The sequence below is a fragment of the Mesoplodon densirostris genome, chromosome X (genome assembly GCF_025265405.1).
Source record: "Mesoplodon densirostris isolate mMesDen1 chromosome X, mMesDen1 primary haplotype, whole genome shotgun sequence".
Classification (NCBI taxonomy): Eukaryota; Metazoa; Chordata; class Mammalia; order Artiodactyla; family Ziphiidae; genus Mesoplodon; species Mesoplodon densirostris.
Window position 1 is genome coordinate 22,985,891 of NC_082681.1, and position 22,816 is coordinate 23,008,706.

General features: G+C 39.6%; 1 protein-coding gene across 16 annotated transcripts in view; it reads left to right on the forward strand.

Annotated features, from left to right (window-relative positions):
- The window catches only part of ENOX2 (ecto-NOX disulfide-thiol exchanger 2), a 284,304-nt gene that overhangs the window by 113,110 nt on the left and 148,378 nt on the right, over positions 1-22,816 (forward strand). For 12 of the 16 annotated variants that reach the window (XM_060087029.1, XM_060087042.1, XM_060087043.1 and 9 more), the window contains exon 3: positions 3,363-3,506. The exons of 2 other annotated variants lie outside the window; for them this stretch is intronic. Coding sequence is in view for 6 of the 14 variants with exons in the window: in XM_060087032.1 (XP_059943015.1) it covers positions 3,363-3,506 (144 nt within the window). In the remaining 8 variants the exon portion in view is untranslated. Of the gene's footprint in view, positions 1-3,362; positions 3,507-22,816 lie in introns of those variants that run through there. 2 more of the 16 variants (XM_060087031.1, XM_060087039.1) reach the window with 1 other exon arrangement.

Genomic DNA, 22,816 nt, shown 5'->3' on the forward strand with positions numbered 1-22,816 from the left:
GTGGATACATAGAAAGTACTTGAAATCTCGGTCTTATTCAGTGCCAAACAAAAATCTGTACGTTAGTACAGGGAGCAAAATACCTAAAGCCCTAAAGTTACCATCTGGGACTAAGTAAAAGAGAAGAACAATTATAGCCAAATGTCTATAACTGAATACATTTAATTCATCAGATTTTGTTCCTGGACTCCTTCAACTTTTAGAAAACAGTACAAACAGCAATAAAAAGGTTCAATGATGAAAGTAGGGTATATCCTTGGATAAAGGCAAATTCAGACCAATCTCCTCACATTGTACATCAAAAATTCTAGAAATTAGAAATGGAAATTTGCAGTTAATATTTATTGAGCATCTGCTATATGCCAGATGTGATGCAGAATGTTCTACATATGTGATCTCACTTAATCCTTTTAACAGTCCCATGAGTTAGGTACTGTTATCAGCCTCCTTTTACAGATCACAGCTCTGAAGCTCTGTAATATCCTCAGTCATCACCTTAATAAGGCAGAAAAATGGACTAATATATTATTGTAAAATTCTCAAATGCAAAAGAAAAAAAATTTCTGATTAACCATTATTAATCAGAACCTCCTAATCCCTGAGCATTCCTTTTGATCAAGATTTTACCATCCTGCAGTATAGTACTCAAATGATGGAGATGCATTTGAAATCTAATTATTTTAAGTAATGTTGATATAATTAGCATCAGAACTTTTGTCATTAATTCTTTATTCTAACTACATGAGTTAATAGAATGCATCACCTACTTCCACCCTATTGAGAATTAATTCATTCAACACTCACTATGTGCCAGGCATGGTGCTAGGCACCAGGGATACAGTTTGGGGAGAGAGAGAGAGAGAGAGAGAGAGGTCCTCCTTAGAAGAGCTGCTTACAAACTTCAAACTTATAGGGGAAAAGTTTGTTTTAATTCACTTTGAATATATATATTTTTGCTTATCTTTACAACAGCTCTGTGCAGTGTTATCATCCCCCTTTTACACATTATGAAACCAAGACTAAGGGCGATTACATGAATTGCCAGAAACTACCCAGATAGTAAAGGACAGATCCAGGATTAGAACCCTGATCTGTCAGGCTTTGAAGCACATATTGTTTCCACTATGCTATTCCATCTTCCATGGAACTTTTTTTGGTCAGTCTGATATTGCAGGTAGAAATACCAAGAAAAGTTTTGGAATAGTACACTAATCACATTTGACTCTGTGACTACTCAGGTGCAAGAAACATCTTCATTTGTAAGTTATATAAAAATCTAGTCTTCTTTGAAAATAGTCTTGGTCATGATCTGAATGTTTTCTAATACATAGTGATCAGTGTTTGTTTCTTTAGTTCTAGTCATGGTAGGGACTTAATAAGACATGGATATGATACGGTGAATGGTTGACTTAAGATACAGAAGCAAGTTTTCATTCTTTCACTTACTCACTCAGATGATGTAAAGGAAAAATGTTTGACAGGTCCCAGAAAACATTTAATGGAGGTGTTCCTAGTGGAATCTGATTGCAGAAGAAATGGTATTTGTTATGTGGGCTGAAAACAGTATAGAGATATTTTTTTATTAAAAACAAGAATGTAAAGCCATTTTGTTAGAACCTTAGCATTCATTTTACTGAAACTTGATTGACCTTTAGCTGACTGGATTCCAAATTTTCATTGATATTTTACAGCATTACCTTAAGAGTTGTACAGCTGCAGGCCATAGAAAAATTGAGGGTTAAAGAGTGAGCCATAGCAGGCCAACTTGATTCCTCTTTTGATAGGATTAGAGGACCAGTAGATAAAAGGCTTAGGAGAGATCACCTAACTTTGGACTTTAACAAAGCTTTTCATTCCACATTTCATGAAGTTTTTTTTTAAACATCTTTATTGGAGTATAACTGCTTTACAATGGTGTGTTAGTTTCTGCTCTATAACAAAAGTGAATCAGCTATACATATATCCCCATATCTCCTCCCTCTTGCGTCTCCCTCCCACCCTCCCTATCCCACCCTTCTAGGTGGTCACAAAGCATCCAGCTGATCTCCCTGTGCTATGTGGCTGCTTCCCACTAGCTATCTATTTTACATTTGGAAGTATATATTAGTCCATGCCACTCTCTCACTTCATCCCAGCTTACCCTTTCCCCTCCCCATGTCCTCAAGTCCATTCTCTACATCTGCATCTTTATTCCTGTCCTGCCCCTAGGTTCTTCAGAACCTTTTTTCTTTTTTTTTAGATTCCATATATATGTTAGCATACGGTATTTGTTTTTCTATCTGACTTACTTCACTCTGTATGACAGTCTCTAGGTCCATCCATCTCACTACACATAACTCAATTTCGTTTCTTTTTATGGCTGAGTAATATTCCATTGTATATATGTGCCACATCTTCTTTATCCATTCATTGGTCGATGGACGCTTAGGTTGCTTCCATGTCCTGGCTATTGTAAATAGAGCTGCAATGAACATTGTAGTATATGACTCTTTTTGAATTATGGTTTTCTCAGGGTATATGCCCAGGAGTGGGATTGCTGGGTCATACGGTATTCATGAGGTTTTAATTGAAACACTTGAAATTCCAGATGCTGCTGCCAGAGGAGTAAGAAACTATCTCTGCTCATCCCTGGCTGAAACATATAAGACTTGGATAATAGAAAATGCCTTTTGCCATTTTATATGGTGCAGCAGCTACTAGTAAAGTGACCATGCTCTGGGATCATTTGAAGAAGATGGGATTAACACTACTCAAACTTGGGTTGTAAACTCCCCATCACTCCAATTACTAAATAACCCCCTTGAGAGTTCTATATCTTTTTTTTTTCCTTTTCTAGTTTGCTATGGAGTTATGGTTTTCTTTTTTGGAAGCCAACCTCTATATTATCGGTGGAAGTGACTTTGACAGCAGGGTAGTCTAATGATTACATCTGCATCAATTCAACAACCCTTGCAATGAAAGAATGGGGAAAATGTCAGGAGATAATCTAAAAAGTACATGGTCAAGCTTTTCAAAGGAAGAGTGGGTCCATCCATAGCCACATTTAAAGAGGGTCCTATCTCTTTAAGGGAGGAGGAGGTAGAAGATAATTGATAGCTTGTGGTCAAAAATGTTAATTTCCGGGAAACAGGAGGGATCTTACAAATGACAGTCATGGTCTTATAAGAGCCTATATTTTAATTCTGTATTTATCAACAAGAGCTGTAAAAAAGTGCAGAGGGCAACTGGCTTTAAGGAATTCACCTGTTACTCCTGGCCTCTTAAGATTTAGAGAGTTTTCCTTTAGTGGCTCATATAATAAAATCTGGAGACATCCCAGTCCTTAATGGAGTCTGGATTTTGGCTTTCTTTTTCTTCTTTAGGGTTGAACCAGCTGCCCTTTGACCCTGCCAACAACAACGAGCCCCTGCAGTTTGGCAGTACCAGTGGCCCTCTGGTCACAGAAGGCCTCATTGAGAATGGAGGGGAGTCAAGCAAGAAAAGAAAGAGAACAAATGCTCCTTCAGGTAAGCTAGGCGATAATCCATTCTCTTAGGCCAGTGCCACTGAGTCAACATTGTCCCAGAAACTAGTATGTAGTGGGCACTGTGCTATGATTTGTAGGAGCTACAGAAATGAGAAAGAGTCCCCTGCCCTCAAGGAACTCATGGTAGAATAGAGGGCAGAAAAAGCACATACTTGAATAACTCTAATAATAAGATAGAGTATCATCAGTGCTGTGGTAAATATGTAAAAGGGAAAAAAATGATGGGAGCCCAAACAGGGAAAGAGTTTAATTCAGCTTTAGGCATCCTGGAACATTTCACAGCAGAAGTGGCATTTGTAGCTGGCCCTTGAATGGGTAGACTTAAGACAAGAAGAGATGAGTAAAGAACATTTGGTTTAGGTATAAGGAATTACATGAGTGAATGATGTCACTATACATCTTTCTTTGTATGTACAAGTGGTGGCTACCCTCACTTGTACTCCTAATGTGGATAACTGCATACATTTGCATGTCCCCACCCCGCCCCTGTTTCCCCCAGTACACACTATGCCCACATGTGTTCTATGCCCTCATAGCTCTCTTAGAACAGCTGATGAACAGATTGTCCTAAATCCTGTATAACAGCCAACTGAATTTCTAGCCTCCCCTGCAATTCCCCCCATCCTTCGTGCTCCGTTGGCCCATTCTCATGTTAAATTTCTCCAGAGTGAGTGGGGAAACAATGGGAGAACCAGATCTTAACTGATCACTTAATATTTTAAAATTTCATCTCTTTGTTACTTGGCTATTCATTTGAAAATAGTATCCGTAGTCTATAGAGACTGATCTGAGATTTTAAGATGGGCCTAATAGACATGTGCTTGGGGTTTTTGGTTTTGTTTTGTTCTGTTTTTTATTATTACTTTTACATTCAGCTTATAAAATGGAGCATGTTTACAAACATACAACATCATACCTGACTCTTAGATCATAGGTCTTTCTGCTTATGAATCAAGATATTTATTAAATACAAGTTTGGAAAACAAAAATACAGTAGGTGGGGCTTCCCTGGTGGCGCAGTGGTTGAGAGTCCGCCTGCCGATGCAGGGGACACGGGTTTGTGACTTGGTCCAGGAAGATCCCACATGCCGCGGAGCGGCTGGGCCCATGAGCCATGGCCGCTGAGCCTGCACGTGCGGAGCCTGTGCTCTGCAATGGGAGAGGCCACAACAGTGAGAGGCCCGCGTACCACAAAAAAAAAAAAAAAAATACAGTAAGGTATTAGCTATCTGGAGCCCTCAATAAAAGTGTGATTTTTAGAGAGCTGTATTTTCTGGAGCATTGGAAAGGCATAGTATACAGCCAAGGAACTGGACTGAGTTGTAGTCCCAGCTCTCTCTCTGTCTGTGGCCTAGGGTGTGTTCCTTAACCTCTCTGACTTTCACTTCAACTGTAAAGTTAGAAATGGTACTAAAACTTCTTAGGTTTATTAGTAGAGTTAAATGAAATTATATAGGTAAAGGGCTTAGCTTGATATCTGTACACACTTCATCACTTAAAAAATCACTTAATAAATGTTGCTATTTTGTTGTTATTATTATTATATGATAATATTATGAACTTCATTGTTTTAAGCATCAATGCACTTCACTTTTTTAGGTTAACCATTATGAATACAAATTGTGTGTGTGTGTAAACTTATCTGTCTTTTTAAGGCATATATTCAACATAATCTAAACTTTGCTTGATCATTTAAAGGGGAAATTTTAGTCATTAGTCATTGTACTGCTCTATAATATTCTATTATAGTTTTCTGGGTCTACTAAGGAATATAGGCCTTTTAACTAAATTGTCCTAGACTGGTGGCTTTTTAGTTATTACAGCCACATCAGCCACATTTTATCCACGTCCTGTCTCCTTTCTGCAGTCTGCAGGCATTTCTAATTTCTCTCAGTGTCCCTTCATGTAACAGCCCTTTTTCTCCTTCTACTTATTTACAAACTTTAAAAAAAAACCCAAGCAAGATCTCCAAGTTGGTATGTCAACTTAGTATGTTAAGTAAGAGTTAAATCAACTGTGAGAGAACCTGCTATGGAGAGATATACAGGATTTAGGCATCAACTTTAAGACATCTATTTTGTCTGCTCTGAGGCCTTTTTTGATCACTTATTAGTTTTTCCACTGTGTTCATGGTAAGTGATGTGCTGGTTTAGAGTAATACCTCCTGAACATTGGTTAACTCATGAGGGTGGAGAAAGGGGGTATGTATAAATCTGAATTGTGAACCAACTTTAAAGAATTGCAATTTTATTTCTAATGAGCATATTCAGTGAGAGCAAAGTAACTGTTGCAGATATAGGATTTTAGCAGTAGATTATGTTAATCTATAATTAGCAGAATCAATTTGCATTCAAATAATGAATATGCCTAAGTTCTTAAAAAAACAGCATGTTCTTAAAAATAGGTGAACTAGGCCCCTGGCAGGCTAAATTAGCTCCCTTGTAATCTTTTCAACGCTATTTGCTTAGTGAACCCTTTCTTTGTAAGTAGTACAAAGGTAACTCCAGCCCAGGTTAAATTACCACAAATTCCAAATTAGTGTAGTCCAAATTAGTGTGGTCCAGATTAATGAGCTTTTACTATACAAGGAGTCTCATAATTGTTCAGCTGACAATCTTATGGTATTATAAATGGGCAGATTGTTTTATAAAGGTATTTTTTTCCTATGCAGTTCTAGACAAAAGGAAGAAGGAAGATATTTTGTGAGTAGGAACTTCCTTCTTCCTTTATCACCATTCCCTGCCTCTTGGTAAGGAGGAAAGCTAGGGTTAGAAGTCCTTACAGGAGCTACCAGCCATTTCAGTTGTAAGTTGAGATACTCATCCAGCCATTACATCACTCAACACTGTGACCCCTTTGAATCTAAACCATCTCTCTCCCTCTTCTGTCACTACAAATGATGGAAGGGTCTGTGCCTGCAGCTCCAGTTCCTATACATTCTATTCTTCTTCCTTTCTCACCCCTCCTTTCTCACCTTTTTCTACAAACTGCCTCTTACCTTTTATACAATAATTGGTCTCTTAAAGATCACCAGCGACCTCCAAATTGTCACAGTTAGTGGCCTTTTGACAGGTCTCAACTACCTTGACCTGTTTGCTTTATTTCATGCTGTTAACAACCTCCCCTTGCTTGAATTCTTTCTACTTCTGCTTTCTTTGGCAATACACTTTGCAGATTCCTCTTCCTTTTCTGACTCCTTCAAGCATTCTATCTCCTTTTCCTCCTACCTCCACTTTAAGTGAGGGTATTATTATCCACATTTATAGGTGAAAAAATAAAGGATAAATAAACTTACCCAAGGGTGAACATTTAGCAAGTGGTTTAACTAGGCATCCAACTCCAAAGCCTTTCTCTAACTACTCTCCCAGAATTACTATGTCTGTAGATGTTAGGAATCTGGACCCATTATTAAAATGCATATTAAGCATTGCTGGCACACTAGGGAAAGCTGTGTTTGTGTGAGAGTAGGGCAAGCAGAGCTTGGATTTGATCATCTCTAGGATCCCTTCAAACTGTGAGATCCCATGGTTCCTTCTTTTCAGCTTTCTTTTCTGCTACTCTCAACATGTCTTCTATTTCAGCCAAGGTTGTCTGCTACCTCTCTCCAAATAGGCACTGGGCCTGCCTACTTCAGGACCTTGCTCATGCCATTTCCTTTGCCTAGCATGCTCGTCATCTTCTTTCACATGTCAAAATCCTATCCAGTTGAGAGCACCTAGTACAAGTCCTACCTTCTCCAGGAAGCCTTCTGGATCATCCCAGTTAGAATTGTTCACTTGTACCTCTGAAACCCCTTGGTTGTTATATTCATATGAATCACTTGACACTGATTATAGACCACCTTGAACTATTGGCTATCTGTTCATAGTAATATGTCTTAACCTTTCAACTTAGTCATCAGCCCCTGATTGGAAGGGCCCCTGATTCATGTCTTTGGCAGAGATACGGTGTCTTGCATACAATAGATGTTCAAGAAATATTTGTTGATTGATCACGTATCTGGCTGAAGAATTGCTTTCCCTTTGCCTTAATATTCTCTATTATTCTCTTGTCACTCCCAGGGTGGAGCTGTGCACAAAACTGGGCACTCGGTATCTAATGTTGATCAACTGACTGCCTCACTTGTCCCTAAAGGTCAGACTCCAGACATTTGTGAGATTATATCCCTAGAGCAACCACACATCAAATCTGGGAGCTTGTGAAACAAATACCTGGCCCTAATGGAATCTCTTCTTCTTAACTAGATGAAATTTCATGAGTGTCCAAGGGAAACTGATAGGTGGAATTGGGTGTCCTGTCCCAGCTCCCCTGTGAAGGAGATCCGTAACCTGGATTAGATATTACTGCAATATTTGGCCATAAACTCTTGCTATGTGGATCTGGCTGCTTTGTGGCTTTTATCTTAAGGTGAGCTCAGAATTCTTCAATGTGTTTGCCCTCAAATTTCACCTTTTCCCCCATGGAAATGTTTCCTTGGTGGTGCTGCAGCTGCACAAATTGTTTAAGATTGTGGTTAGTCCACTTATTCTCATGATGCTCTATGACCAAAGAGTAGAAGATTTTTAAGCCCTTGTCAAATCATAGTGCCAAGTTCCTGTCCAGAAGATACCAGTTGTCTCCTGGTTTGAGATCCACCTGGATTTGTAGAAACAGATACCAACCCTCTTCTAAAATACTTCCACTAAAGTGGAAGAATCCATGAGTCAGCAAGGCCAACCAGATGCTGACTAAGACCAAATGCACTGTTTTAAGCACCAACATCATGGTACACTGGCATTCTAAGAAGGTGCCAGCTCATTGGAAGAGTGGGCAACTAACCTGGGGATAATTATGATACCACAATGATCATCCAGATGTGGACATAGTCCTATTTCTATTGTCTTCTCTCATAGCTCTGCATTGAAAGGTAGGTTTGCATTTAATTATGTGATGCCTAATACTAAGCAGTTTTGCCAAAGTTGATGTGAATAATGAATAACTCAGTATGAAAAGAGGGATTTTCAACCATTTTCCATTTGCAATAATGATTGAACCCCAAGAGTTCAGGTTCTCCAGGAAGACCCTTCAATTCAATAAGAATTTGCATCACTATTGTGATTCTTTCTTTCTCTTAACATATTTTCATATTCATTTCATTTTACAGATGAGGTACTAATAACCAGAGAGGAGAAATAACTTTGACTGAGGTGGAATAGCATCACCAGAAATGTTAGGATATGATAAGGACCTCCAGATAATATCTAAACTTGATCATGGGCCCCTAACTCAGTTCTCAAGGTTTCTTTTAGAATTTCTGGAAGTCAGAATGAGACTTGACAATATGAAAGACAGTGAACAGTCTCAGCACTGCCAAGACTAAATTAACAAGAGGAAGTAGGCCTGCAAAGCAGCAAGGAGAGGTTCAGTCAGACATAAGGAAGAACTATATTGGAATGAGTTATCAGGGGAAGTTGTTTAAGCCTGCTTGGAAAAGAAATATAAAAATGAGATGAACACTCATCTGCCTGGGAGTACTTTTGTTTCCTTTCTTACCTAGAAGAGGGGCAATGAACCAGGAAACTTTTTTATGACACTTACAGCCCTTTGATTTACCTTAGACTCACAGGGCTGAGACTTTTATTTCACGTGTACTTTGAAGTCCACAAATGAAAGCATTGATTGTTTTTAAAGAGAGAAAAGGCCACCGTTTTATATCTTGGTGTGTGGTATTTCTAGCATGTCAGCTGAATTATTATATTGCCAAAGGCAAGAAGAGCCTATTGTTCCTTCAGATGGAATTAAATGAGAAAATGAGTAGACTAATAGCCCTACTCAGTTTCTTTAGTCCTTTGGACATTTTTATCTGATTACAGTTTCAAAAAAATAAAACCTTATCTTGATAATGAGACGATCAAAAAAGTAAGCTGACTTCTTTCTTTCTCAGTTCTGATAGAAACTCAGTGTGAAATTTTTTATCTTAAAGGACTGTCAGGGGGAGGGGAGATTGAGGGTGGCATGGAAGAGGCAAGATAGAAAAATGCAAATATGTCTCTCTTAAGTTGCTCCAACCATTGGAATAACGTTGGAATGATCTTGTGACTTCATTGTACCTCATAAGTTCTTCTCTCACAGATGTGAAGTGTGAGTCAGCCTCATGTGTTGTTAATATAGAGGCAAGTGGAAGATGTTGAATCATAATATTTTAGAGTTGGAGGCAATCTTGTCTAACTCCATCATTTTCACAAATGAAGCAGCTGAAAGCCAGAGAAGGGACTTTTCTAAAGTCACATGATTAATTAGTAGCAAAGCTAGAAATGATTATTACCAAATCTTTATAATCATTTCAAGTTGGCTAGGACTGTGGCATGTGATTGATTCATTTGTATTGCAGAAAGTATATCTATAACCTAGAGGAGCTGGGTTCCCCCATGCTAGTAGTATTACATGATCTATAGCAAGCTAACCCAGTGGTGTATGAGGTCCCATATCTGTTCTGTCTGCCACACAGGGGAGGGCCCTTTGATCTCAAACTAGAAAAGGAGTTTGAGTCTGGGAAACACCTATGAGGGAATTGCTTTTATAGAGCTGAACTCCAGCAGCTCAGCAAATCACAGAAGAAACTCTTTGTGACACCTGCTTACTTGGCAGGGGACAGTTTGTGTCCCCCATCCCAGCCTACCCTAAGGCCACTCCATCCAAATAGGAAAAAATGTTATAATCATGTTTTATCTGTTATTTAAACTTTGTTGCATAATTTTGTCTAGAGGATCTTTTTTTTAAAACATCTTTATTGGAGTATAATTGCTTTACAATGGTGTGTTAGTTTCTGCTTTATAACAAAGTGAATCAGTTATACATATACATATGTCCCATATCTCTTCCCTCTTGCATCTCCCTCCCTCCCACCCTCCCTATCCCACCCCTCTAGGTGGTCACCAAGCACCAAGCTGATCTCCCTGTGCTATGCGGCTGCTCCCCACTAGCTCTCTATTTTACGTTTGGTAGTGTGTATATGTCCATGCCACTCTCTCACTTTGTCCCAGCTTACCCTTCCCCCTCCCCATATCCTCAAGTCCATTCTCTAGTAGGTCTGCATCTTTATTCCCATCCTGCCCCTAGGTTCTTCATGACTTTTTTTTTAACAGAGTGAAGTAAGTCAGAAAGAGAAAAACAAATACCGTATGCTAACACATATATATGGAATCTAGAGGATCTCTTTCAATTTCTCAATTTTTAGGTAAAGACTTGCCTGATAAAAATCAGTTTTAGGGCAGTACAACTCAATTTCACAGTAAAAAGATTCTTAGATTTGGGGAGGTTGCTTTCTTCTCCTGTTAGCTTAGTAAAGTTATCAAAGCAACTGTTATTCTTGACTCTGAGGCCTATAAGGGCCTCCCTGGCCTCAGTAAGAGAAAGACGCATACTCAGACATGTAGTGAAAAGAATACTGAAGACTGATTTTAGTACTTGATTTGCCACTTGTTATTAGTATTTTGACCCTGGGCAAATCACAGAAGCCTTTTTTTTTTTTTTTACATCTTTATTGGAGTATAATTTATTGACAATGGTGTGTTAGTTTCTGCTTTATAACAAAATGAATCAGTTATACATATACATATGTTCCCATATCCCCTCCCTCTTGCGTCTCCCTCCCACCCTCCCTATCCCACCCCTCCAGGCGGTCACAAAGCACCGAGCCGATCTCCCTGTGCTATGCGGCTGCTTCCCACTAGCTATCTACCTTACGTTTGGCAGTGTATATATGTCCATGCTTCTCTTTCGCTTTGTCACAGCTTACCCTTCTCCCTCCCCGTATCCTCAAGTCCATTCTCTAGTAGGTCTGTGTCTTTATTCCTGTCTTACCCCTGTGTTCTTCAGGACATTTTTTTTTCTTGAATTCCATATATGTGTGTCAGCATACAGTATTTGTCTTTCTCTTTCTGACTTACTTCACTCTGTATGACAGGCTCTAGGTCCATCCACCTCATTACAAATAGTTCAATTTCGTTTCTTTTTATGGCTGAGTAATATTCCATTATATATATGTGCCACATCTTCTTTATCCATTCATCCAATGATGGGCACTTAGGTTGTTTCCATCTCCGGGCTATTGTAAATAGGGCTGCTATGAACATTTTGGTACATGACTCTTTTTGAATTATGGTTTTCTCAGGGTATATGCCCAGTAGTGGGATTGCTGGGTCATATGGTAGTTCTATTTGTAGTTTTTTAAGGAACCTCCACACTGTTCTCCATAGTGGCTGTACCAATTCACATTCCCACCAGCAGTGCAAGAGGGTTCCCTTTTTTCCACACCCTCTCCAGCATTTATTGTTTCTAGATTTTTTGATGATGGCCATTCTGACTGGTGTGAGATGATATCTCATTGTAGTTTTGATTTGCATTTCTCTAATGAGTAAAGATGTTGCGCATCCTTTCATGTGTTTGTTGGCAGTCTGTATATCTTCTTTGGAGAAATGTCTATTTAGGTCTTCTGCCCATTTTTGGATTGGGTTGTTTGTTTTTTTGTTATTGAGCTGCATGAGCTGCTTATAAATTTTGGAGATTAATCCTTTGTCAGTTGCTTCATTTACAAATATTTTCTCCCATTCTAAGGGTTGTCTTTTGGTCTTGTTTATGGTTTCCTTTGCCGTGCAAAAGCTTTTAAGTTTCATTAGGTCCCATGTGTTTATTTTTGTCTTTATTTCCATTTCTCTAGGAGGTAGGTGGAAAAGGATCTTACTTTGATTTATGTCATAGAGTGTTCTGCCTATGTTTTCCTCTAAGAGTTTGATAGTGTCTGGCCTTACATTTAGGTCTTTAATCCATTTTGAGCTTATTTTTGTGTATGGTGTTAGGGAGTGATCTAATCTCATACTTTTATATATACCTGTCCAGTCTTCACAGCACCACTTACTGAAGAGACTGTCCTTTCTCCACTGTACATTCCTGCCTCCTTTATCAAAGATAAGGTGACCATATGTGCGTGGGTTTATCTCTGGGCTTTCTATCCTGTTCCATTGATCTATCTTTCTGTTTTTGTGCCAGTACCATACTGTCTTGATTACTGAAGCTTTGTAGTATAGTCTGAAGTCAGGGAGCCTGATTCCTCCAGCTCCATTTTTCGTTCTCAAGATTGCTTTGGCTATTCAGGGTCTTTTGTGTTTCCATACAAATTGTGAATTTTTTTGTTCTAGTTCTGTGAAAAATGCCAGTGGTAGTTTGATAGGGATTGCATTGAATCTGTAGATTGCTTTGGGTAGTAGAGTCATTTTCACAATGTTGATTCTTCCAATCCAAGAACATGGTATATCTTTCCATCTATTTGTATCATCTTGAATTTCTTTCATCAGTGTCTTATAATTTTCTGCATACAGGTCTTTTGTCTCCTTAGGTAGGTTTATTCCTAGATATTTTATTCTTTTTGTTGCAGTGGTAAATGGGAGTGTTTTCTTAATTTCACTTTCAGATTTTTCATCATTAGTATATAGGAATGCCAGATATTTCTGTGCATTAATTTTGTATCCTGCTACTTTACCAAATTCATTGATTAGCTCTAGTAGTATCCTGGTAGCATCTTTAGGATGCTCTATGTATAGTGTCATGTCATCTGCAAACAGTGACAACTTTACTTCTTCTTTTCCGATTTGGATTCCTTTTATTTCCTTTTCTTCTCTGATTGCTGTGGCTAAAACTTCCAAAACTATGTTGAATAAGAGTGGTGAGGGTGGGCAGCCTTGTCTTGTTCCTGATCTTAGTGGAAATGGTTTCAGTTTTTCACCATTGAGGACGATGTTGGCTGTGGGTTTGTCATATATGGCCTTTATTATGTTGAGGAAAGTTCCCTCCATGCCTACTTTCTGCATGGTTTTTATCATAAATGGGTGTTGAATTTTGTCGAAAGCTTTCTCTGCATCTATTGAGATGATCATATGGTTTTTCTCCTTCAATTTGTTAATATGGTGTATCACGTTGATTGATTTGCGTATATTGAAGAATCCTTGCATTCCTGGAAGAAACCCCACTTGATCATGGTGTATGATCTTTTTAATGTGCTGTTGGATTCTGTTTGCTAGTATTTTGTTGAGGATTTTTGCATCTATGTTCATCAGTGATATTGGCCTGTAGTTTTCTTTCTTTGTGACATCCTTGTCTGGTTTTGGTATCAGGGTGATGGTGGCCTCGTAGAATGAGTTTGGGAGTGTTCCTCCCTCTGCTATATTTTGGAAGAGTTTGAGAAGGATAGGTGTTAGCTCTTCTCTAAATGTTTGATAGAATTTGCCTGTGAAGCCATCCGGTCCTGGGCTTTTGTTTGTTGGAAGATTTTTAATCACAGTTTCAATTTCAGTGCTTGTGATTGGTCTGTTCATATTTTCTATTTCTTCTGATTCAGTCTTGGCAGGTTATGCATTTCTAAGAATTTGTCCATTTCTTCCAGGTTGTCCATTGTATTGACATAGAGTTGCTTGTAGTAATCTCTCATGATCTTTTGTATTCCTGCAGTGTCAGTTGTTACTTCTCCTTTTTCATTTCTAATTCTATTGATTTGAGTCTTCTCCCTTTTTTTCTTGATGAGTCTGGCTAATGGTTTATCAATTTTGTTTATCTTCTCAAAGAACCAGCTTTTAGTTTTATTGATCTTTGCTATCATTTCCTTCCTTTCTTTTTCATTTATTTCTGATCTGATTTTTATGATTTCTTTCCTTCTGCTAACTTTGGGGTGTTTTTGTTCTTCTTTCTCTAATTGCTTTATGTGCAAGGTTAGGTTGTTTATTCGAGATGTTTCCTGTTTCTTAAGGTGGGATTGTATTGCTATAAACTTCCCTCTTAGAACTGCTTTTGCTGCATCCCATAGGTTTTGGGTCGTCGTGTCTCCATTGTCATTTGTTTCTAGGTATTTTTTGATTTCCTCTTTGATTTCTTCAGTGATCACTTCGTTCTTAAGTAGTGTATTGTTTAGCCTCCATGTGTTTGTATTTTTTACAGATCTTCTCCTGTAATTGATATCTAGTCTCATAGCACTGTGGTCGGAAAAGATACTTGATAAAATTTCAATTTTCTTAAATTTACCAAGGCTTGATTTGTGACCCAAGATATGATCTATCCTGGAGAATGTTCCATGAGCACTTGAGAAAAATGTGTATTCTGTTGTTTTTGGATGGAATGTCCTATAAATATCAATTAAGTCCATCTTGTTTAATGTATCATTCAAAGCTTGTGTTTCCTTATTTATTTTCATATTGGGTGATCTGTCCATTGGTGAAAGTGGGGTGTTAAAGTCCCCTACTATGAATGTGTTACTGTTGATTTCCCCATTTATGGCTGTTAGTATTTGCCTTATGTACTGAGGTGCTCCTATGTTGGGTGCATAAATATTTACAATTGTTACATCTTCTGCTTGGATTGATCCCTTGATCATTATATAGTGTCCTTCTTTGTCTCTTCTAGTAGTCTTTATTTTAAAGTCTATTTTGTCTGATATGAGAATTGCTACTCCAGCTTTCTTTTGGTTTCCATTTGCATGGAATATCTTTTTCCATCCCCTTGCTTTCAGTCTGTATGTGTCTCTAGGTTTGAAGTGGGTCTCTTGTAGACAGCATATATATGGGTCTTGTTTTTGTATCCATTCAGCCAATCTGTGTCTTTTGGTGGGAGCATTTAGTCCAGTTACATTTAAGGTAGTTATCGCTATGTATGTTCCTATTCCCATTTTCTTAATTGTTTTGGGTTCGTTATTGTAGGTCTTTTCCTTCTGTTGTATTTCTTGCCTAGAGAAGTTCCTTTAGCATTTGTTGTAAAGCTGGTTTGGTGGTGCTGAACTCTCTCAGCTTTTGCTTGTCTGTAAAGGTTTTAATTTCTCCATCAAATCTGAATGAGATCCTTGCTGGGTAGAGTAATCTTGGTTGCAGGTTTTTCTCCTTCATCACTTTTTATATGTGCTGCCAGTCCCTTCTGGCTTTCAGAGTTTCTGCTGAAAGATCAGCTGTTAACCTTATGGGGATTCCCTTGTGTGTTATTTGTTGTTTTTCCCTTGCTGCTTTTAGTATGTTTTCTTTGTATTTAATTTTTGACAGTTTGATTAATATGTGTCTTGGCGTATTTCTCCTTGGATTTATCCTCTTTGGGACTCTCTGTACCTCCTGGACTTGACGGACTATTTCCTTTCCCATATTAGGGAAGTTTTCAACTATAATCTCTTCAAATATTTTCTCAGTCCCTTTCTTTTTCTCTTCTTCTTCTGGAACCCCTATAATTCGAATGTTGGTGCGTTTAATGTTGTCCCAGAGGTCTCTGAGACTGTCCTCAGTTCTTTTCATTCTTTTTTCTTTCTTCTGCTCTGCAGTAGTTATTTCCACTGTTTTATCTTCCAGGTCACTTATCCGTTCTTCTGCCTCAGTTATTCTGCTCTTGATCCCATCTAGAGTATTTTTCATTTCATTTATTGTGTTTTTAATTGTTGCTTGATTCATCTTTAGTTCTTCTAGGTCCTTGTTAGCTGTTTCTTGCATTTTGTCTATTCTATTTCCAAGATTTTGGATCATCTTTACTATCATTATTCTGAATTCCTTTTCAGGTAGACTGCCTATTTCCTCTTCATTTGTTAGATCTGGTGGGTTTTTATCTTGCTCCTTCTCCTGCTTTGTGTTTTTCTGTCTTCTCATTTTGCTTAGCTTACTGTGTTTGGAGTCTCCTTTTTGCAGGCTGCAGATTCGTAGTTCCCGTTGTTTTTGGTGTCTGTCCCCCGTGGCTAAGGTTGGTTTAGTGGGTTGTGTAGTCTTCCTGGTGGAGGGGACTAGTGCCTGTGTTCTGGTGGATGAGGCTGGATCTTGTCTTTCTGGTGGGCAGGTCCACGTCTGGTGGTGTGTTTTGGGGTGTCTGTGGACTTTTTATGATTTTTGGCAGCCTCTCTGCTAATGGGTGGGGTTGTGTTCCTGTCTTGCTAGTTTTTTGGCATAGGGTGTCCAGCACTGTAGCTTGTTGGTCGTTGAGTGAAGCTGGGTGTTGGTGTTGAGATGGAGATCTCTGGAAGATTTTCGCTGTTTGATATTATTTGGAGCTGGGAGGTCTCTTGTGGACCAGTGTCCTGAAGTTGGCTCTCCCACCTCAGAGGCACAGCACTGACTCCTGGCTCCTCAGTTTGGGATGATTCGTTGTCTATTCATGTATTCCACAGATGCAGGGTACATCAAGTTGATTGTGGAGGTTTAATCCGCTGCTCCTGAGGCTGCTGCGAGAGATTTCACTTTCTCTTCTTTGTTCTCACAGCTCCCAGGTCTCAGCTTTGGATTTGGCGCCGCCTCTGCGTGTAGGTTGCCGGAGGGCGTCTGTTCTTCGCTCAGACAGGACAGGGTTAAAGGAGCAGCCGCTTCGGGGACTCTGGCTCACTCAGGCCGGCGGGGAGGGAGGGACACGGAGTGCGGGGTGAGCCTGCAGCGGCAGAGGCCGGCGTGATGTTGCACCAGCCCGAGGCGTGCCGTGCGTTCTCCCAGGGATGCCGTCCCTGGATCCCGGGACCCCAGCAGTGACGGGCTGCACAGGCTCCCCGGAAGGGGAGCGTGGACAGTGACCTGCGCTCGCACACAGGCCTCGTGGCAGCGGCTGCAGCCCCAGCGTCCCACGCCCGTCTCTGGGGTCCGCGCTTTCAGCCACGGCTCGCGGCCGTCTCTGGAGCTCCTTTAAGCAGCGCTCTTAATCCCCTCTCCTCGAGCACCAGGAAACAAAGAGGGAAGAAAAAGTCTCTTGCCTCTTCGGCAGGTCCAGACTTTTTCCCAGACTCCCTCCCGTCTAGCTGTGGTGCATTAGCCCCTTCAGGCTGTGTTCACGCTGCCAACCCCAGTCCTCTCCCTGCGCTCTGACTGAAGTCCGAGCCTCAGCTCCCAGCGCCGCCTGCCCCAGCAGGTGAGCAGACAAGCCTCTCAGGCTGGTGAGTGCTGGTTGGCACCGATTCTCTGTGTGGGAATCTCTCCGCTTTGCCCTACCCAGGTACGTGGGGAGTTTCTTGCCTTTTGGGAGGTCTGAGGTCTTCTGCCAGCATTCAGTAGGTGTTCTGTAGGAGTTGAGAAGCCTTTTTTTTAAGCTTCAGTTTCCACATCTGTTAAAAGGGGAAAGAGTTTTGAAAACTGTCAGATACTACTCTTATAGTTGCTGCTGCTGCTTGTTAGGTTTGAGAATGTGAGTGCTTTTCTCCTTCCAATTCTGAGTCAAACTGAGAACAAACACAAAAAACCATGTGAGGAACAAAATATAATGTCAGCCTTATTATAAGTAAAACTGGATTGAAGAACGTGGCTTGAGCCTAAGGCCTAATGAAGCTTCCTACCATCTCCAGCTCCAAATCTATGTGTTGATACCCACTGATAGGGAAGATTGAGTCTGCAGAACAGACCACTTACCCTGCCAGTGTCATTGAGAGTGATGGCCTGTGTCACAATTCAGTGGAAGCTAGAACTTAAGAGCAAGGTGGGCCTGTGCTCTTAAGGAAAACAGTACCTGTGCCCTGACTAAGCTCTGCTCACTTTATAAGAGAGAAAGGGTCATGTCAACTTGAGGACATTCTGACCCAAGAGCCAGAATGCAGAGGTTAAGTCAGGAATGAGCACTTATTTTTATTCTAATCTTACAAATCAGATAAGTCGATGCTCCTGCTGTGCCAAGGAGTAAGCAGGGGTGGAGAGAAAGCCCAGAGAAGTTTCTGTTAGTACTCTCTGTCCTCTCTCACAAGTAGAATGGATGTTCCCTCCTCCCCATGGAATGGTACAATTGTGAAGATAACCCCCACCATCCTAACATTGCTGTTTATTTGCAGATAAATATGACTTTGGATTTTTCTATCCTTAGAATTTTTTTTTAACCAGGGGAAACTAGCAATGATGGTCCATTGAGGGTACAAACAAATAGGGTTGTTCTAGAACCATGTGTTACGTTTAGATTTTTACTTCTCCATGTATAAAGTGAAGACAAATTCCAGATGGAACTCAATTTTATATCATCTGATTTTGCCTCAGAGTAGTACTTTACAGTGAGGAGATTTCATTTTCATGAACTTCAAACACAGACACCTTTGCTGCCATTTTAGCATTGTCATTCCACATGTGATTGCAAACTCTACAAGTATTCCTTTCTCTTCTATGACACCAGAGTATAATAATTAAAATACTTTATTACTATTTCTACTACTGTGCCAGACACTGTTCTAAGTATTTCAAATGTGTTAACTTATTCGACTTTCATGGCAACTCTATGATTATCCTCATTTTACTGTTAAGGAAACTTAAATACAGAGAAGTTAAATAATTTGTCCAAATAGTAAGTAGAGGAGATAAGATCCAAACCCAGGCAGGATAGCTCTAAAATTATTGTCAAAAATCAGTTGAATCAGAATGGAAATTGAGGAAGAGCCGGGCATCAATGTTCTTTAAAAGCACTGCAACTGATTCCAATATGCAGTCAGGCTTAAGGACCAGCTCAGCTACCCATACTGCATCACAGCAACTAGGTGTACCTAGACCACTGTGGTTCAGAATGTTGGACATTTGTAGTGCAGTAGTCCCCCCTTTTCCATAGGGTGTATGTTCCAAGATTCCCCAATGGATGCCTGAAACTGTGGATAGTAGCAATCCCTATATATACTATGTTTTTCCCTATACATGCATACTTATGATAAAGTTTAATTTATAAATTAGGCACAGTAAGAGAATATCCGAACTGCCAGAATCACTACTCTTGCACTTTGCGGCCATTATTACGTAAGATAAGGGTTACTTGAACACAAACACTGCTGATACCATGACAGTTGACCTGATAACCTAGGCAGCTGAGTGACTTACAGGTGGGATGCACTGGACAAAGGGATGATTCGTGTCCCAGGTGGGACAGAGCAGGACAGTGTGAAGTTTCATCACGCTACTCAGAACAGGATGCAATTTAAAACTTATGAATTGTTTATTTCTGGAACATTCCATTGAATATTTTTTGGACCGCGGTTGACCTTGGGTAACTGACACCACAGAAAGCAAAACCCTGGATACTGTATTCTATGATAAAGTATGTCTAGAGTCTTCTGTTAAGAACTAAAGTGACAGTGATGCAGTAGACCAGAAGGTGACAAATAAAGTGGTTGTGTGTATGTTGACCACTCTAGCTATTTCAACACAGAAAGAAGTGACTGCCAAATTTGCAATTTTCTGTTTCTTTGCTCTGTTTCCTGGTATAAATTTACTATCTATTGAAATAAAAATCCATATTGATGAAATTCCCTCTTGTAAGGGGTTGGGAGACAGTCTTGATTTTTTTTTCCAATCTCAATTTCCTTGATAATGTGAGCTGTTCAATTTAAGCCATGCAGGTTGTAGTATTTCTATTGAGCAATTGCTTGTGTAATAGAATTAACTTTAAAATATTTTGCTTCTCCTACATTTGAGTTTTAAGCAAAAGCAACTTTCACATGCAAGCTGTTTTATGGAATGTGCTGAGTGAGGGGTGACGAGAGTGGCACAGGAAGCCATTAGATGTGTCCAACTGCTCAAATGGAATGTGCTATTTTGCAGGGGAGACAGGTTTCAGCAAGTGGCATTCCCTAGCTACAGTCCGTTTCTTCTGAATATTTGATTCAATAACAATACAGGAGCAGCAGCTTTTATTAAATATTGATTGTATGCCAACCACTATAACCAAGTGTTTTACATATATTAACTCAAGCAAACTTCATAGCAAATCTATAAAATAGATACCATTTTCTCCTTTGTTTATAGACAACAAAACCGAAGCTTAGAAAACTTATGAAACTTTCCCAGGCTACAGCTAGTATATAGTAGAACAGGACTTAAAAAGAGGGAGGCAGGATACAATGGTTGTTAAGAGCACCTGCTCAGAACCCTGGCTCTGACCTTAGGCAAGTTATTGAAGCACAGTTATTGAAGTATTGAGCCTCAGTTTCCTCACCTATAATATAGAAATAATAATACCAAGTGTACAGGTTGTTTTGGGATTAAGTTCTTTTGTTCAAAGAATATTTATTGGGTATTAAGTGTGAAGCATTGTGGTAGTTTTTAAGAGTGCAGCTGTAAATAAGACGAACTCCAACCCTGGCCTTGTGATGCTCACTGTCTAGTAAGGAAGACAGTCATTAAGCAAATAATTACACAAATAATTATTTGTAATTATGCTGAGTGCTATCAAAGAGTGACTGCTTACAGTGAATACTCAGTAAATAAGAGCAAATATTTACTAAGTGGCCATTATGTGCTGGGCACTAAGCCAGGAAGAAATTGAGTGCAAATGCATAATTGGATGAAGAGTAAAGGCATTTTCATGGAATTTTATTTCAGATCAGGGTGAGGTTAATGAAGACCCCTTCATTCCTCCAGACAGGCAAGGAAACTTTGGAGGGAAGGAGGTGAAATTTCAGAAGATTCTTGGTTGAGTTTCCAGGGAAGAAGAGAGATCAAGTTAAGAATGTGCCTTCTTTCTCCAAAATTAGTTCCTGGAGATCATGCAAGTCATCTAATGTGAGGGGCATCCTCAGCCTGAGTGGCCTTTGTATCTGGCAAGATAGAGATTTTAAGAGGCTTGTGTAACAAGGAACCAGGCTTTCCCTCTGAAATGAATGCTAAGTGCTGGATTTGCTTCAGAACTTGGCATAAAGTCTGAGCAGGCAACAAGTCATAACTACGTACTGTTTTCAGATGCTGATTTAAATATCAACCCATGCAAATATAGTGGTTCTGCTGGCAAGCTGTTTTCTAATCTGGCCTTTTTTATTCCTCTCCATAATTACCCTGATCCAGGATGAACAGCCTGAGAAACATTGACTAATGCATCCTAAATTATCTCAGCAGGGTAACCACAAGATTTTAGCTTCTTTTGATTTTGTGCCAGATCTCTGTTAAGCAGTTCTTACCAACATTAGGTGTGTACAGAGAGGTCTATAGATCTTACAGGCTGGGCTTTCTATCAATTAAGACTGTTAACCTTTGCTATGAGGTGCCACTCTCTCTGTGGCAAAGCCTGCAAAGAGGGAGGCACCTTTCACTTTTCGTTCTCCTGTCAAACAGCCAGTCAGTTGTAGAGCTTTGTGTTGAAGCTCTGTCTGCCCAGAAGTATTCTCTCTCTTGATTGGAGTAAGTCAAGTAAAGGTAGCTAAGAAACTTGATTCTCTGCCATTACTCTGGCCCCCTGGCAGATGATGTTAAGTGTGACTTGGGGCTTGACACATCAGTAGCTAAAAGTCTGTTCTTTGTACATGGAACATGCAGTAATGGAAGAAGGTCCCATAACTACTCTCATTTCACAGATGAGGTAATGGAGATTCAGAGGCTCAATGGCTTGCCCAAGATTAGACAGCCAGTAAGCTATTCAAACCCAGATTTTCCAATAATGGGTTCTATGCACTTTGCACCATGCCCCACTGATTTCTAAGGTTTTTGAAGAAAGCAGCAACGTGATTTGAGCTGTACTGTCAAAAGATACTCTAACCAAAGTGTTTTTATTATAGATTTTAAAGGGGCAGAACTGGAGAGACAAGTTTGAAGACTTTTAAAATATCCCAGGGAAGTGAAATATGGGCCTGAATCAGTGTTATGGGAGTAGGGATGGAGAAGAGGGGATAGATAAAAGAAACTTAATGAAGGTAAATAATACTGAACTGTATGGCTTAAAGAGCCATAAAACCTAAAAATGTAAAAGATATGGAAATCATTGGGCCCAGTGTCCTATCTTTCAGCAGAATAAAATTATCCCTACCTTGAATTGAGTCAACTGCAATTCAGTCCAAGTGACTTGCCCAAAGTCCTAAACTAGTTTGGGCAGAAAGGAGCTGGAGCTCAGAACTCCTTCTTCCTAGTATAGTACTCTTTCCACTAAAGCATATGGGGTCTCCCAAATCTGTTTTTTAGTTTGTTAATTTTTTAAAAAACATATTTTATTGATGTGCATAAAAGTGCAAAATCTTACGTGTACACCAATGAACTTTCACAAACAACACACATAACCAGCACCTAAGACAAGGCATAGACCATTTCTGGCACCCCAGAAGACCCTGCTGCCCTTTTGTAGATACTTACTTCCCCTCCAAGGATAATTTCTGCCCTGACTTGCTCTCTCTCTTTTTAATAACTGCCTGGTAGACCATGTTAGAGATTGGGAAATTTACTACTGGGATCCTCTTGTTGATAAATATTTAGATTATTCCTATCTTTTAGCTGCCACAAAAATGCTGCAAAGGACATCCATGAGCATGCTAGCCTGTACATGTGAGCAAGTGTTACTCTAGAATAGAGTCTAAGAAGTAGGATTGCAGAGTTGAAGTGTTAA